General features: G+C 39.8%; 1 protein-coding gene across 5 annotated transcripts in view; it reads right to left on the minus strand.

Annotated features, from left to right (window-relative positions):
- The window catches only part of LOC124137488 (myotubularin-related protein 6-like), a 107,491-nt gene that overhangs the window by 10,995 nt on the left and 77,582 nt on the right, over positions 1-18,914 (minus strand). For 4 of the 5 annotated variants that reach the window (XM_048387640.1, XM_048387641.1, XM_048387642.1 and 1 more), the window contains exons 3-14: positions 17,351-17,513; positions 13,023-13,177; positions 12,413-12,541; positions 7,505-7,639; positions 6,633-6,765; positions 6,090-6,199; positions 4,819-4,941; positions 3,865-4,118; positions 3,171-3,305; positions 2,480-2,606; positions 972-1,394; positions 373-387 (exon numbers count right to left, since the gene is read on the minus strand). In XM_048387640.1, the coding sequence (XP_048243597.1) occupies positions 373-387; positions 972-1,394; positions 2,480-2,606; positions 3,171-3,305; positions 3,865-4,118; positions 4,819-4,941; positions 6,090-6,199; positions 6,633-6,765; positions 7,505-7,639; positions 12,413-12,541; positions 13,023-13,177; positions 17,351-17,513 (1,902 nt within the window). The remainder of the gene's footprint in view (positions 1-372; positions 388-971; positions 1,395-2,479; positions 2,607-3,170; positions 3,306-3,864; positions 4,119-4,818; positions 4,942-6,089; positions 6,200-6,632; positions 6,766-7,504; positions 7,640-12,412; positions 12,542-13,022; positions 13,178-17,350; positions 17,514-18,914) is intronic. The other variant, XM_048387639.1, reaches the window with a different exon arrangement.

The raw sequence follows: 18,914 nt of genomic DNA on the forward strand, positions 1-18,914 counted from the left end.
TGAAAATCCCTCATCCACAATACTTTCTGCATAGTTGGCGTAGTAACATGCATCCATTTTCATCCAATCAAATGTTTCATCAATCCTTTCAACATCTGTCAAGTTCCAAAGCTGTTGTGAAATCAATTATCGCATGCATGGACATGCCGTACTTTGACAATGTGTTTCTTTCAAATCAGTGGTGAAGAATTATTAAAATCATTCAAGAACCCCATACAATCAAATTTCACAAATGCATGCCTACCCGAGATGTTGAGCATGTCAGAAAGGATAGAAGATTGCAAAGTAAATTTCTGATGCACAAACGTGCAACGGGTCAATAAAAGTTGCAAAATGCTTATAAAAAAAGTTTCAAAGAAAATGATGACATACCTTTAGTGAAAATTCCTGCCCAGATCAAATCAAATTCAGGATTTAGTTAACCAAAAACGTAAGTGGATTCTATGTGGGACATACAATTATTGTACTGTATGAAACAAAGACTTTGAATATATTACCATCCTTTATGAATAGTGCTGATTAGAAGGTTAATAAAAGAGTGGATAACTAACAAGTGTTATTCGAATAATAACGATAATATAGGTAATAAATATGCATGTTACCAATAAAAACTGAAGAAAAGTTCATGCATATCATTCTGTGATACGTTGTACAAAAAGTGCTTTTCATTAAATGTAGAATCTCCGTCGAAGATAACTCAGTATACATTTGATGAGTAAAGAATTAACTGCTACTACTGAACACAAAGAATCATTGAATAGAGTACAATTTCTTTTCCTTGATTGGCTTATACTCCAGTTTTGAGGATTAGGATGTTATTTAACACAAAAACTAGAAAACACTGTGACATAATTAGTGCAAGGAAAATTGTTTTATGTCAATGTTCGAAATATTCTTAATCACCACTTCAGCAAGTTTCATGTGTTATTCAATTTAGGCTCAAGTTGAGTGAACAGTAAAATGAGTCTTGCCTTCTTGACATAGTGGTCAAAGGGGGTTGCACAGCTGCAGTTGTGGACATTGCGGAATGACCTCCACTCTACAGCCACGGTCTTCAGCTCCATCAGCAGTTGGTCAAGCGAGAGAGTCTCGGAACTCGGGGAGCGGTGGAGCAAACTGCTGTCCATAGCATACCCATCCTCAATACCCGATCGGGACATCTGGGAACTCGACTCGTCGAAGCCTGACTCCGAGTCACTCTTAACGTGGTTGCCAGACAGGTCAGCGTCTTTTGATTCGATGTCGTTGTGGTTGGCTTCAGCTATTTTCAGCGTCAACTCATCAATGTGGCCAGCAAGGAACCCATCCAGGGACTCCATTGACAGGAAGCCCTGAAGCTTGCGCTGAATGGTCTCATCAGATTTGCCCAGCAACTTGCAGATTTGGGTCACTCTCTGGAAACAAAAAGATTGTGAGCAAAATACAGGTCATGGGCTCTGATGCATGGCCAAGACATTGAAATGCAATGATTCTTCAGGTTGGCAAAAGCTGGAATGTGTTCAGGAAAAGCAATCTGGTACTACATGTGATGAAATATTAGCTCTCAATATGCCCGACCCTCTTCCTCTCAGAAGTGCCGGACAGTTATGAACATTTATTTTGGTTTATATGTGAATATCTTCAAAAGTTATACATCAGAACACCATTGTCACATGTAACCACAAAACCCAGGTATATGATACGATTATTTCCACACAGGAAAAATGATGATAACTACTCCGTACAGATGACAAATGTTAATGGGAAATTATGAAAGTTTCTCTGAACCACAACTAAGAAAAGAGTGCCATGGCACTGTAACTCACCTGGATATGGAGGCAACAGTTTACAAGAACAGTGACTGTCAGTATAGACATTTGAATGTTTTCTATATAAATATACTGTATTCTACTTGATAAGCGCCGGGGGCGCTCTCAAAATTAGAAATAGGGGGCTCTTATTAGAATATAATTTTGGTGAGGAAAAAAACAGAGTTGGACGATTGTAAATTTTGTAGTTTATGCTGACAGCCTAAAATGATACAAATGAAAAGTATGTGCGTATCATACATGACAGATATATTTTCAAGAATTTAATTGCCCATAATTAAGGGTACATATAACACACGAGTGCATATTATACACTAATAAATAAGTCTTGTGTACAACTAAAAACTAACATTTAATTCTATAGATTTGAACAAACTATGATATCATCAATTGAAGTAACATAGAGGGCAAACTTCAGCTTACTCACTCTGGCAAAATGGCTATTGTGGAGGTGATATTGAAAATCAGATTCAAATTTTGAAGAATTTTGCGGTGTCACCATTGGTGGGAACAAACAACCATTGGAAGTTTCTGCGTCATTGGTCAAGTGGTTTCTGAGGCGATGATGTTTTCAATATCAACACAGGACAAGCAGACCATGACATATGCTCACTTGACTTTCAGTCAGCAGAACTAAGAAAAATTGTGAATGACAAATATACATGTCCCACCTTCTCCAGTAGCCTAACATGGTCTTCCAGAGAGGAGCTGTGATCTTTGGCTGCACTCAGAATATCCTGCACATGTTCCCGGGGGTGGATCCCATTCTCAAACCGGTTGTACATGCCCTTCCAGAACCTGTAAGAGTAGAAGACCAAGTGGCTGGGTCAGACTGCTGCCATCCAGTGACCCCAGTCACCCTCTGATGCCTTGGTGTCCCTACAGAGGCAACCCTGGAGGGAAGTCTCTTGATGTCTCTACATTGTTTGTTTGTTTGTTTGTTTGTTTGTGTGTTTGTTTGTTTGACAACCCAGTGATTGATATCACAATACATGCAACTGGGATACAATGACATTGAATCAACCAAGTCACCAAGGTTGACCATCAGATCCATTAACTGCCTCTTGTCACAAGTATGGCAGGGGGACCAATATTCTTACCCTGGAACCCTGGGTGTGTGTGGATTTCTTTGTTCCATGGCCCTTGTCAAACAATTTCCACAAAGCTGAACGCATGTGTGACTAAAACCAGTGTTTTACTTCAGTCAGCAAAATTCAAGCCACGGGCATGTTATATATAAGATTTAAGATGTTCTGACAAGAACATGAAGACACAGAAGTCAACACATGAGTGGCTTATCTGTAAGATCAGGGTGTCCCCATTACTAATCCAACCAGCCACCAAGGACTTCCTGCTACTTACTTTATACACTGCGGCCGAGTGTTGGGGATTAGCACCGGGTGTGAAATCTCATACTCCTTCTTGAACAAAGGGTTAATGTATTCATTCATATGTTTGGCAAGGTAACCCCATAGTGAGTACGTCCGCTCGTTCAACCTGGAGAAATGAAATAAACAGTACAATATTAGAAAGTTGTCATGTTATATAAAAAAAACAAAGGGTGTTTATATTCAGCATAACAGCCAGACTCAAGTTGTCTTTTTCTATATTTTGCTATGAATAAATCGGGTTATATCTGTCTTTCTGTTACACACATTATCATACACACTGCAAGGATCACACTGACTGGATCTTATGATCTTCTCAAACGTCTGTAACAAGTGTTATATTTGGGATAACACTTTCTTAGCACAGTACAGATTTTAGTACATTTGTAACATTTGACCTCTTTCTAAATGGCATTGTGTGTTCATAGCTTTCACCCATGGGAGCCGTGCCAATTTACACCCATCAGAGGGGTACACAAAGTATGTGATCTAGACTACCAGTTGTCGGACAGAGATATATGATCTCAAGAAGGATCATATGATCCTCTCAAACATCATCCTGTGGAGACGGACTGTCGGTACTGAGACAGGATAGACCTCAAGAAGGATCATGTGATCCTTTGGAGACGGACTGACAGTATTGAGACAGTAAGGACCTCTCAGCCTACCTCAAGTCCAGCCTGTCCTTCTCACAGTTGCCGATGAAAGTCCCAAATTGACAGGAGTAGGCGTGGTCATGGATCGTGAGCAGGAACCTCTCATTGAACTGGAAAGCACATGGGAACTGTTGGGTCATCTGCCAGGTCCCTTCCAGGAACTGGGTGAAGATGGGGGACACTTCCTTCGCCTCCACGGTGTCCAGGAAGCCGCACCGGTCAGTGAACTTGTGCCCAAAAGAGAGCCACTCCTTCTCTATCAGTGCCTACAATAGGGAAACAAAGCCTCATATATCCTGCAATCATGATTACACTTCTCTATCAGCGCCTACAACAGAGAAACAAGGCTTGATATATCCTCAAATAATGTTCACACTTCTCTGTCAGTGGCTACAACAGAGAAACAAGGCCTCAAATATTGTCTAATCATGTTGACACTTCTCTATCAGTGCCTACAACAGAGAAACAAGGCCTGATATATCCTCAAATCATGTTCACACTTCTCTGTCAGTGGCTACAACAGAGAAACAAGGCCTCAGATATTGTCTTATCATGTTGACACTTCTCTGTCAGTGCCTACAACAGAGAAACAAGGCCTGATATATCCTCAAATCATGTTCACACTTCTCTGTCAGTAGCTACAAGAGAGAAACATATATCCTCTAATCATGGCCGACTCTTTACTATCAGTGGCAACAATAAAGAAATGAGGCCACATATATTCAATCATGGTTGAAACTCCCTATGGGCAGAGTTAGAACTAAACTTTACCAACCCACGTTTTAAAATAAAATGCCCTTGTAATGTTAAAACAATGGGGAAATTTGGAAACTTGCGGGCTAGTGTCACAAATTCGAGCCGTGCATATTGGTAATGTAATAAGAGAAATAAAGCCTCAAGTATTTCAAAATAATGGTCAAAACACCTCGACCTGAACCTATAGATCTGAAACTATGCCAAGTTTACCTGATATCCCTGTATGGTCCGGTAGTAAGGATCCAACATCAGACTAGCAAGACTAGAGGTCTGGGCTGTGCGGTCCCATCCATCAGAGCAGTGGATTAATACACTTGTGCCTTCGGTAATGGCCTGAAGTAGAGAAATACTTGAAGATAACAAGTCAATTAAAAGGTTACATGTCAATTACAAGTCATACAGGTTCCCTGTCTGTCCTAAATACATAATCAGGAATTGTTTGTCTAACGAAAAAAAGAGTCTTAAACTCTTTTTCAGTAAACAAAAAAATCCTGATTGTACTTGACTCATTAGGGTCATAGTTAGGCCTCTGTACAATCCAAGATAGAATCACAGGATGGACATCTGACCAACAAACACCTGGTGGTAAGGAACAGGACTCACATTAGCTATAACAAGATGGACATCTGACCAACAAACACCTGGTGGTAAGGAACAGGACTCACATTAGCTATAACAAGATGGACATCTGACCAACAAACACCTGGTGGTAAGGAACAGGACTCACATTAGCTATAACAAGATGGACATCTTGCCAACAAACACCTGGTGGTAAGGAACAGGACTCACATTAACTATAACAAGATGGACATCTGTCCAACAAAAACCTGGTGGTAAGGAACAGGACTCACATTAACTATAACAAGATGGACATCTGGCCAACAAACACCTGGTGGTAAGGAACAGGACTCACATTAGCTATAACAAGATGGACATCTGACCAACAAACACCTGGTGGTAAGGAACAGGACTCACATTAACTATAACAAGATGGACATCTGACCAACAAACACCTGGTGGTAAGGAACAGGACTCACATTAACTATAACAAGATGGACATCTGACCAACAAACACCTGGTGGTAAGGAACAGGACTCACATTAACTATAACAAGATGGACATCTGACCAACAAACACCTGGTGGTAAGGAACAGGACTCACATTAACTATAACAAGATGGACATCTGACCAACAAACACCTGGTGGTAAGGAACAGGACTCACATTAACTATAACAAGATGGACATCTGGCCAAGAAAACTTCTGGTGGTAAGGAACAGGACTCACGTTAGCTATACATTACAGGAGGGATGTTCGACAAACAAATACCTGGTGGTAAGGAACAGGACTCACATTAACTATAACAAGATGGACATCTGGCCAAGAAAACTTCTGGTGGTAAGGAACAGGACTCACGTTAGCTATACATTACAGGAGGGATGTTTGACAAACAAATACCTGGTGGTAAGGAACAGTACTCACATTAGCTATGAAAGCCGATGTGTCGATCATTGCCTTGATGTGCTTCAACCAGTTACAGCTCTCCAGACCCGACAGGAAGGAGTTCATCGATGGGTTCTTCAGTTCACAGACTGAAACATCACATAGGTCACAGACTGAAACATCACACGCAGGTCACAGACTGAAGCATCACACACAGGACACAGACTGAAACATCATACAGGTCCCAGGCTGAAACATCACACATGGGTCACAGACTGAAACATCACACAGGTCACAGCACAGACTGAAACATCACACAGATCAGCTAGTGATCCGTGTACAGGTCTTCCTACTAGTACAGTGCCCTATTGTAGTTCCTTGTTGGAGACTTCAATCATGGAAACATATAACTTCATTCAGAGAAGTTTCAAATCACAAATGAAATAGATACATACTCAAATTACTAGTATCTGAAATATCTAAACATTAAAAAAATTTTAATTGCTTTGAAATTATCTAAAAGAGCAACAATAATTTCTCAAGTCATTCTAAAACACCAAACTGGACTGTGCATCTACTCACCATCTAACAACTTTTGTAGACTACTTCTCATTACATGGATATTTTCTATTCCTAAGAACTGGAATTTGATATTGGAATAAAAGTTTTCGTTTTCATATCCCTTCCCTGCAGCTTTGTTGGCCATTGCGTTGATCTGGAAATAGTAAAATAAAGTATGAAAGCAACTGAAGTGGAGTAAAATCTCTCCTGAGGCACATCCACTTGTTGTTAATACCCCGTTCACATGCACCTCTATACATATGTGTGTATATTTGCACACGCGTTTACTCATGTATGTATATTAGCACCAGGAGCAAATTTACATCATGTCTGGAGCAGGTGCAAATGTAAATGTAAATTGCAATGTATGTATATGTTGTGATGGGAATGTTTATGCCAATGTCTGGGGATGATCTAATTACTATATATCTTCTTTGAGTGGCATTTAGAAGTTGGAATGCTAACTAAGACAAAATTGTTATGGATGAGCAACTTCTTTATTACAATTGAGCGACGTTTCGGTGTAGATTCTAACACCGTTATCAAGCAAATGATGTACAAACTAGGTATGAGCATGATATATATACATAACAATAGATAGATGTTTATATAACCTTATCTGTTATATAAACATCTATCTATTGTTATGTATATATATCATTCTATGCTGCTGTAATGCTGTAAGCAATATTATGGACACAGGACAGTTTTCACATATTGTATTCATGTGGAGACTCAAACCTAGGGGGTCTTAGACTCTTAGGTGGGACAAAACAATGCTTCAACCTCCAGGCTACCCCACCACCCTTTCTTAGAGATAGCACAGACAGTAACATGGTGATGGCTTAAAAAGAAGACAGCACCAGATGTATGTTGAGCCCCTCTATACTGACCTTGGGCCTCGTGTCCACCACATACATGTACTTAGATTTAGGGTTGGCTCTGAGAATGGCCTGCAGCAACTGTTCATCCTCCACGCAGCGAGCGCTGAATCCAGATAGCGGCTGACTGCATCGAGTAATTCCAGCCTGAAACAACCCAGATTAAAGTGACTTTTCGTTATCACTGAATTGCACTCTGCCAACATAATGCTTGCTGATACATTAAGAAGAGGCACACCATCAATGTTAAATCGAAAATGAATGACATGTTAATGCTCTTATAGAAAGGCGGAATGGTCAAGATCTTGTTATGACATCAACTGTTTAAGGGAAAAGGTCCTAACATTATAAGTTGTTGCAGGATCATGAGGGGTACATGGGGTTTTATGTGTCCGGCGTTAGGTTTTATACCACAAGCTGGAGCTTGACCTCACAATCCATCAGGTCCCTGTCGCATAAATGTGTACTCACTCTTTCAGGAGGCGAGAGGTATGAAACCTAACAGGGGATGCATAAGACCCGGGGTGATCCTGCTACAACGATTATATATCTTATCGACATGTTTTAATATGATATGGTAAAATACTTCAAACAAATCAAAATTGACAGAAAACAGCTGTTCGATTAAGCTGAGGTTAACTTGCGCTATGTCACGTGAGCCATTGACTTTTTCTGCAGCTTTTGCTTTGAAGCGGGGTATAAGCAATTTATTCTGCCTCTCAGAAATTCACATGCAGCTTGGCTTGCTCGTGCCGGGGTGTAAGAGATTTATTCCCCCGCTGAGAAATTTATTCCCCAGTATTTTATCAAGATCACAAGGACCAATCAGATCTCAACCTTCTGGCATGGAAGTATGATAATCCATCTTATCACAGATTGAAAATCCTGTGTAAATGAAATAAAGACATCAAATTTCTCATGTTTAAAATGCTTGTTTCATAAGACTTTCTAATGGCATGTACGAATACAGCCATTGAAAGCGAAATAGTAACCATGAAATAATTTTCAGTTCAAAGCATCAATCACTGCCACTTTGATCACTCTGATACAAGACAAGGCATAAGGTTTATTTCATATCAACATAAAGGGGAATTAATTACTATCTGGATTAAACCAATAATATTTGTTCTGTGTGAGCACAGTTTTAGTGGTGAATAGCGGCATTTCATGAACCAGTTATGTGACAAAGATACAGTCTTTGGGCATAATGTTTAGCATCGAAGCCCCATCCTTAATGCTCACCATCGTCTCTCATGTGTTCATATTTAATAGCTCCGTTCCTATCCACAAGTTTGATCACAGACTGGAATAGGATTACTCCAAGTTGAACACTTAGATGCTATTAAATATGCATTCTGGCAAGTTTTAATCCACTCAGGATTTTATGTTGCATATTGCCCTCAGAAAATGTCTGCTTTCCTGACTCTTAAATCAGAGATATTATCCCATGAGCTGTGCAACCTTTTCAATGGATCAATATTTGGTGCAGGAGATTTTTGAAAGGTTTTGAATATGGCATATATAGTTACCTAGCTCTACTGTGTTTGGTGTGATGCTTTCTACAGAATGGTAGTGTGGTTTGAATGTGGCATATATAGTTACCTAGCTCTACTGTGTCTGGTGTGATGCATTCTACAGAATGGTGGTGTGGTTTGAATGTGGCATATATAGTTACCTAGCTCTACTGTGTCTGGTGTGATGCATTCTACAGAATGGTAGTGTGGTTTGAATGTGGCATATATAGTTACCTAGCTCTACTGTGTCTGGTGTGATGCATTCTACAGAATGGTGGTGTGGTTTGAATGTGGCATATATAGTTGCCTATCTCTACTGTGTCTGGTGTGATGCATTCTACAGAATGTTGTATGGTTTGAATGTGGCATATATAGTTGCCTATCTCTACTGTGTCTGGTGTGATGCATTCTACAGAATGGTGGTGTGGTTTGAATGTGGCATATATAGTTACCTAGGCATACTGTGTCTGGTGTGATGCATTCTACAGAATGGTGGTGTGGTTTGGATGTGGCATATATAGTTACCTAGCTCTACTGTGTCTGGTGTGATGCATTCTACAGAATGGTGGAGTGGTTTGAATGTGGCATATATAGTTGCCTATCTCTACTGTGTCTGGCGTGATGCATTCTACAGAATGTTGTATGGTTTGAATGTGGCATATATAGTTGCCTATCTCTACTGTGTCTGGCGTGATGCATTCTACAGAATGTTGTATGGTTTGAATGTGTCAGTTTGCAGCTGTGAGTGGGTCCTTCCATCCGCTTTCCTTGTCCATTTAATACTAAGCAATACATCCATTTCGGACAGCCAGTATTCATCCATCCAGGATATAGTCCAGGCTATTATTACCATAGTTGGGGAGAGACGGGCATTAATTAACTTTTCAGTAATTGTCAAGTTCCTGTCATACCTGAGATACTGGCATGTGGTTGTGGCACACACTTGCAAATACTGACATGATTGTCTCACCATCTCCCTACCTTGTCTACATTACTGATACCAAGACAATGCTGAAGCCTAATTAATTCTATATTGGTAAGATCCATAAAAAACAGATGACTGACAGTAATACTTCACAATTGAGGTCTTTGCGTTTACATCAAGGTCACCAAGTCTACCAAGGTCACCATGTCCCTAACCTCATCTACCACTGACATCCTATGCAGCAGTATTCCCAATATTAACTCACTTTAACTTGGCATTGTAGTGTTTACAATCTGTATCAATGATAATCTTAATGTGCTCAAGGCTTTTAAACACCATTCAAATATCTCCTGGGGCTCATGATTCCTGCTTCATCCACCAAGATAGCACGGACATTCGGCTTTGATCATTACACCATTATTCCCTAGTGTCTGATGTTAATACAGCGGTGTGTCTTCTACACAGCAATGGATGCTCAGAAGTGTATGGTGGTCATCTAATATCGGCCAGACAGGACTTGGCTTTTAAATACCATTCCCACAATAGACAACATGAACAATACATGCTTGTTGTTTACAAATACTAGATTTCACTGTACATCTGAACTCATTTCAAGAATTATATATAATTAAATCCATACAAAGTAATTGTGATCCTCTCATTGATCGCTTTGTGATTTCTTTCGAAGCACATAACTCAAAAGGGAAGTATCACAGGTTTTCTGTGTTTAATAAATGTGTACTGTGTTTAATAAATGTGTACTGTGTTTAATAAATGTGTACTGTATATAATAAATGTGTACTGTATTTAATAAATGTGTACTCTGTTTAATAAATGTGTACTGTGTTTAATAAATGTGTACTGTGTTGAATAAATGTGTACTGTATATAATAAATGTGTGCTGTATTTAATAAATGTGTACTGTGTTTAATAAATGTGTACTGTGTTGAATAAATGTGTACTGCCTTTAATAAGCAAGTACTGTGTTTAATAAATGTGTACTGTGTTTATTTAGGCTTGGCTTTCCCAAAAATGTATAGTTTTTCTAAACTTCAAATTCAAACAAATTCAAATTCTACTCAGCAAGTTGTTTTTTATTATTCCCCATTAAAGATGTAAAGAAGTTTCAAAAGGAAAAGAAATTGGTGTGACTTTCTTGTTTACCCTGAATGTCATCAGACTACCCTGCTCTGTGCCGGCCGACAATTGCTCAGTCTGATCAGCCAGTCAAAATCACAGTTAGTACTATAGTCAGAAAAAAAGTTTACATGATCACAGCTACATTAGCTGCTCTTTGCAATATTCCCACAATGTTGTTCTTGCTGCTGTTGTGTGTTCTTTAACACCCAATTTAGCAATATTCCAGCTATATGATGGCGGCCTGTAAAAAATCGATTGTGGACCAGACAATCCAGTGACAGATATTGAACGAACCGATACATGCCGTGCAATCAACCAAGTCACCCGATCCATTTGGTCACCTCTTGCACCCTGCATAGGTTGCCGGGGGCCTGTTCTAATCCCAGAATCCTCATGGGTCCTGCAGCATAACACTGGTGACACAAATTATGTGCTTCACATGATGTCACCATGTTGGGAATCAAACCCAGGTATTCATAGAGCAAATGCCTTACCAACTACCATGCCACTAACAGACAAAAGCAGCTTATGTGTATAGGAGTCATAAACTTTTCTCTTAAAGCTTGAGACTCCAGTTACATCTTAAACCACCTTCCCAACTAATGACACACACATATATATATATATATCTAAAATCCCAGCTCTCATCCAACTCCTTCCTAATGAGACATGCCACCATTGCTCTACCTGTACGAGACAGTATTGATTGTGTTGTACACCTTTATGTAATCACCAGAAGAAGTAAGTCGGATATTACAGATAGTGTGGGGAGGTCCAGCTGTGTGTACCTTGTAGCAGATTACTGCCAACTCGGAGATATTGGAATCCATGAACTAACAACAATCAATTTATAATTGATCACGGAAAGACTATTGAACGGGATCCTCTCCAAAGTAATTTCACGGAAGTGTTTGGGGCACAAATGTATTTTAAGAGATGGGTGGGATTGCATTAAAAAGTGCAGCTAATTGAAGTCCATCTTGAACTTGCAACAGCAGTGTCTTAGCTGACTGAGCACCTTACCTCCATCTACAGCGACAACAATATCAAGTGGAATAAAGGCAAGGGGTCTCAAGTACAATTCTACTGCATTAATGTCATAGTGATGTCACAACTTGACCCTTTCCTTTCATTATGATTGTAGTAAACCTGTTTCAAATGGCTCTTGATCCATAAATTAGGTTTTCAATATGGCTGACTTGGAAGCCATATTGGAATGTTGCATAATTTGAACATGATCCAGAGTTATGATGTTATGACAGCTATAGATCACATTTATGTGATATGAGTGTGTCTCTAAATGCAGTGGATCAGACATCGTGATATGTGTGACAGACTTACCTGGTTTTCTCTGTGAAGGTAGGAGAGTACTGGGAGACGCCCACGACTCCGGAATTTGGAGCTGCCGACCAACACTGGTGTAGCGGCACAGGCAGGAACATACAGCAGACTGGGATATGTATCACATAGCTGCAATATAAGAACATGTGTGACACAGCTCAGACATAAGACCATGAGTGACACAGCTGGGACATAAGACCATGTGTGTGACACAGCTTGGACATAAGATCATGCATCATACAGCTGGAACATAAGATCATGTATCACACAGCTGGAACATAAGATCATGTATCACACAGCTGGAACATAAGATCATGTATCACATAGCTGGAACATAAGATCATGTATCACACAGCTGGAACATAAGATCATGCATCATACAGCTGGAACATAAGATCATGTATCACACAGCTGGAACATAAGATACAGCTGGAACATAAGATAATGTATCACACAGCTGGAACATAAGATACAGCTGGAACATAAGATCATGTATCACACAGCTGGAACATAAGATCATGTATCACACAGCTGGAACATAACACTATGTATGTTACAATGTGTTACATTATATAATGTTACATTATACAGACAATGTCCCATCACTTACTTCATACTCCTTGTTGAGGCTTGTGAGGGACCAGTTCTCATTGGGCACCCCCATACGTAGGTACTCTGTCTGTATGTCATACAAATCCCAGCCATACGACTTTGTGGTGTTGTCCGACACCAGGAAGTGGAATGCATACAGTTTCTCTATGTTGGCTGCAAAACAAAATAAACTGTGTACCCAATCGGGTAAGAATCTACAGTCGACATTTAATCCTACAGGGAATGAAAGTTGTTTTACTCCAGTATTACAGCTGTGTCCAGCCAGCATGGAATCTGGGTCAGGAACAAAAGCTAGTGGTTGATAGCATGAGTAACAATCCACGCCATCTGTGTATATGACACACAATCAGCCAGGTCAACACTCACTGAAACCACACTATCGTTATCAGTCAACCCTTGAACCACATAATAAAAAGCTTATGAGACAATCACAGCAGTGGCAGATCCAGATTTTTTTGGGGGTGGGGGGTGGGGGGGAGCTACCCTTCCCATTATTGACATCTGATGACATTTATGTATGCACATTGCCTACCATGATAACAGGTTGATTTGATTGTTAAAGCATAATTGATAGTGGTTTACGTATCATGTTTTGATGTTTTGGGTAACACCCCCCACCCCCCGCATCTGTCCCTGCACAGGGCATCAAAAACAAACCATACCCTCAGTTGAACTTGTTGCCAAGAAAAAGCAAAAACAAAACAAGCATCTTCATTGTTAAAAAAAACCTGGCACCACATCAGCAATTTCCTGATCAGCACAATAAGTCCAATGAAGAATTATTGAATGGTTTGTAAGTTATTCTCTATACGCAGAAAGAAAATTATTTAATATTTACAAAGTTCCTGAATTGTAAAAGGCCCCTATCATTTTTGCCTGATAGGACTACAACGAGAAACACTGAGTGGTTCCTGAGTTATGGAAAGGAACCACACAACTTTTATTGGGAAGGGGACAAGAACAATGCAGCCACATTAGCAGTTGACCTGAGTGTAATTTGTCTTGACTACATGCTTTGGAATATTACAAACACTAGAAATGCTTTGTATATCTTTTAGAGTTTGATCTCTTAACAACCATACTCGAACTGAGAGAATGATATTCTCCTGACACCCAAATCACCAATGCAAATACATGTACTCCCTAATTCAAAACATACAATTTCTGCATGATGCTCATCTGGAAACATCCCTCAGCACAGACATGTCTTCAGGATACATTCTTTATTTTATTTATTTATTTATTTATTTATTCAACGTACTGAGGAGGCCACAGGCCTATAGTACAATCAAGATTACAGGAGCAATTGGTACAATCATATAATTTCCAAACTTGAATTTCTTTGTATAAAAGCATGATATATGTACATAGAAAGATTTCTTATGGTTTCAGTGTTGCTAGTGGTCAGCAATAGTTTAAACTTAAATGTACAATGGTTTATATGAAAATATTTTGGTAAATATACTTTTCTTAGTTTATCATAATGCGGACATACTAGTAAAAAGTGATACTCGTCCTCAATTAATCCTAGGTCACATAGTGGACAGAGTCTATTTTCTCTCAGAATATTTTGATATCTACCTTTTTCAATTAAAAGATCGTGTGATGAACATCGGAATCTTGCAAGTGCTACCCTAAATTTTCTAAGACCAACATTGAAAAGGTATTGCTCTGCATTGGTATATTACTTGAAACTGCTATATATAACAGGGACTTTGGTGAACGCGTTAGAGTTGCATTCCATGACTGAAAATATACATCTTTTAATCTTTGTGTTATAGCATTTATGAACAACTTTGGATAAGCAATATGTTCTAATTTAAAAATGTAACCAAAACCACAATTATTCAGCAGGTTCCTTAAGTCGGTAACCCAATATGTTTTGCCATTGCTATCATACAAACACATCATATTGTAACATTTCTTAGGGAATCTTGATGAGGGCATATAAGTAGTCTTCTCCAATATTTTATTATTTTCAGACGTGCTTCTATACACAAAGGGACTCGTCCACATTCACCATAAACCATCACGTTTGGGTATTCATTTTAACTCCTAATAATTTCTTACAAGCATATAAATGAACTTTTTCCAGAGCATCTACCGGTATTTGTGTAAATCCCCAAATTTCTGCCCCATATAAAAGAATGGGTTTAATTTTCATGTCAAATATTTTGATATATATTCTATAGTTTACAGCCCTAACATTTTTTAAACTACTGAACATGCCCAACAATACTTTCTTTCCCTGTACAGCAGCATTATTTCCATGTAAATTCCATGCCAACGTATTGGAAAAATACACACCTAAATATTTATAACCCTTAACTACTTCTAAACACTGACCTTTAAATAACCACTTTTCAAACCTTGATAATTTGCCACCTTTTTTGAAAACAACCATTTTTGTCTTATTTGTATTAATTTTCAAATTAAACTTATCACAATGAACTTTTAATTCTGCTATTTGTTTCTGCAAATCCTTTCACCGTACTTGAAAACATGATAATGTCATCAGCATATAACAGAAGGAAAAGCTTGACAATGTCTGGATGAAGTTGTATACCATCTGTACAGTTCTGATGAACAGCTGTAGCTAGTTCATTAATAAAGAAGACAAACAAAAATACATTCAGTGTGAAGCGACAAACAACAAGTAACATACCACAGGCATGACATGACCCACATTCATATGGACTTTTTCCTTGAAATAATCTAACAGCCAATTCCATTTGAGTCTATCAATCAGTGTTACAGACTTGGGCAGTCACACGTGACAGTCCTGGCCAGTGTCAGTGATGGCACATCGGTTATGTGTGATGTAGGAGGAGGCAGCAGCACACTGGAGAGCTACTCTGCCAGCTGCTCAGAGTATTGTAAGGATAACAGCAGCACGCAGCAAATGCTTTTTTAGAATACACCGAAAGCAAATACAATTGATTTACAATGGGACAGCATTAACCTGCATATCTTAGATTGAGCAGGAACTGATTTACACCTGCTCTGATCTCCTGGGCCTGTTTCACAAAGCAATAATAGCACTCCAACTGTCGTAAGTCAATAAAGTTACGACAGTCATAGTGCTACTGTCACCTTGAATCAGGGCCCTGGTCCCAACGAGGTGAGAGCATCAGGGATGAGATTCACATATGTGAGTGGGAAGTCCACTCAATCATGCATACTATCTGCCATGTTGATTTTTCTTTTAAGATCTTCACAATAGATGAACTTTAATTATAAAAGTCGTCATATTACATTTATGTTGATTAAATATACCAAAGTGACAGAACAACCAGACCAGTGACTGGCAATCTCCTGCAGGACTGTGACACACAACCAGACCAGAGACTGACAATCTCCTGCAGGATTGTGACACACAACCAGACCAGAGACTGACAATCTCCTGCCGGACTGTGACACACAACCAGACCAGAGACTGACAATCTCCTGCAGGATTGTGACACACAACCAGACCAGAGACTGACAATCTCCTGCAGGATTGTGACACACAACCAGACCAGAGACTGACAATCTCCTGCCGGACTGTGACACACAACCAGACCAGAGACTGACAATCTCCTGCAGGATTGTGACACACAACCAGACCAGTGACTGACAATCTCCTGCAGGATTGTGACACACAACCAGACCAGAGACTGGTAATCTCCTGCCGGACTGTGACACACAACCAGACCAGAGACTGACAATCTCCTGCCGGACTGTGACACACAACCAGACCAGAGACTGACAATCTCCTGCAGGATTGTGACACACAACCAGACCAGAGACTGACAATCTCCTGCCGGACTGTGACACACAACCAGACCAGAGACTGACAATCTCCTGCAGGATTGTGACACACAACCAGACCAGAGACTGACAATCTCCTGCAGGATTGTGACACACAACCAGACCAGAGACTGACAATCTCCTGCAGGATTGTGACACACAACCAGACCAGAGACTGACAATCTCCTGCCGGACTGTGACACACAACCAGACCAGAGACTGACAATCTCCTGCAGGATTGTGACACACAACCAGACCAGTGACTGACAATCTCCTGCAGGATTGTGACACACAACCAGACCAGTGACTGGTAATCTCCTGCCGGACTGTGACACACAACCAGACCAGAGACTGACAATCTCCTGCAGGATTGTGACACACAACCAGACCAGTGACTGGTAATCTCCTGCCGGACTGTGACACACAACCAGACCAGAGACTGACAATCTCCTGCAGGATTGTGACACACAACCAGACCAGTGACTGACAATCTCCTCCCGGACTGTGTTAACAGAACAGACTGACTGACTGACTGACCTGGCCTGGACAGCTCCTGAAGGGAAGTGAAGATATCGTGACAGTCTCGCTCACGGGGGATGACAAAGATGATGCACATGAAGTTCTTGCAGCGTATCTGGATAGGGGAGCCACCGGTGGTGATTGGCATCTTCTCCACAGTTCCCATGTGCATGTGTAGGATCTGCAACAGAAAACAATACTGTAGAATGATGTTCTCATGTGTAGGATCTACAACAGAATGCAATACTGTACAATGATGTTCTCATGTATAGGATCTGCAACAGAATGCAATACTGTACAATGATGTTCTCATGTGTAGGATCTACAACAGAAAACAATACTGTAGAGTGATGTTCTCATGTGTAGGATCTACAACAGAATGCAATACTGTAGAATGATGTTCTCATGTGTAGGATCTACAACAGAATGCAATACTGTACAATGATGTTCTCATGTATAGGATCTGCAACAGAATGCAATACTGTACAATGATGTTCTCATGTGTAGGATCTACAACAGAAAACAATACTGTAGAGTGATGTTCTCATGTGTAGGATCTACAACAGAATGCAATACTGTAGAATGATGTTCTCATGTGTAGGATCTACAACAGAATGCAATACTGTACAATGATGTTCTCATGTGTAGGATCTACAACAGAATGCAATACTGTAGAATGATGTTCTCATGTGTAGGATCTACAACAGAATGCAATACTGTACAATGATGTTCTCATGTGTAGGATCTACAACAGAATGCAATACTGTAGAGTGATGATCTCATGTGTAGGATCTACAACAGAATGCAATACTGTACAATGATGTTCTCATGTGTAGGATCTGCAACAGAATGCAATACTGTAGAGCGATGTTTTCATGTGTAGGATCTACAACAGAATGCAATACTGTAGAGCGATGTTTTCATGTGTAGGATCTACAACAGAATGCAATACTGTAGAGCGATGTTTTCATGTGTAGGATCTACAACGGAATGCAATTCTAAAGAATGATGTTCTCATGTCCTCTGAAGTATTGGTATATTTCCTGGCAAATGCACAGAATGTTGTAGGTGTTTTGAATGCTTAACCTGAGGACAAACACGCATCATAACAGATCTTAGAGTGATGTTTGTAAATACCTGAAGCATAAAACAAAATACTGAGATAAATTATTTCCTTGAAGAACACTACCCTTTCAGAACTGAAAATGTGTAAAGTTTGTCCTCAATAAAATACCTGCCAAGTCAATATAATGAAAATGAATGGTCCAGTGATGAGGTAGGAAATGACTTGTGACTGTTATAATGTTGTCAATGTGAAAAGACAAAATGTGCATCAAACGTTGATCCTCTGCACGGCTCGGGCAAACAAACTTGCCAGAAAAATCATTTTTCCTACATAACAATTTGACCTTGTTTATCTGACGAGGCAGTGCACCCTGATTCATTCAGACTGCAGCAGAGGAAAACATGCCTGACTTCTCCAGCAATAAATCCCAAGGGTACTTCCTTCAAAGATCAACAGTGACAATGTCCTTGGAAGCCAAAGACAAGAAGTCATTAATCTAGACTGCAGATTAATGTC

This window comes from Haliotis rufescens, unplaced genomic scaffold (genome assembly GCF_023055435.1).
Source record: "Haliotis rufescens isolate VD_foot unplaced genomic scaffold, xgHalRufe1.0.p SCAF_7, whole genome shotgun sequence".
Taxonomy (NCBI): Eukaryota; Metazoa; Mollusca; class Gastropoda; order Lepetellida; family Haliotidae; genus Haliotis; species Haliotis rufescens.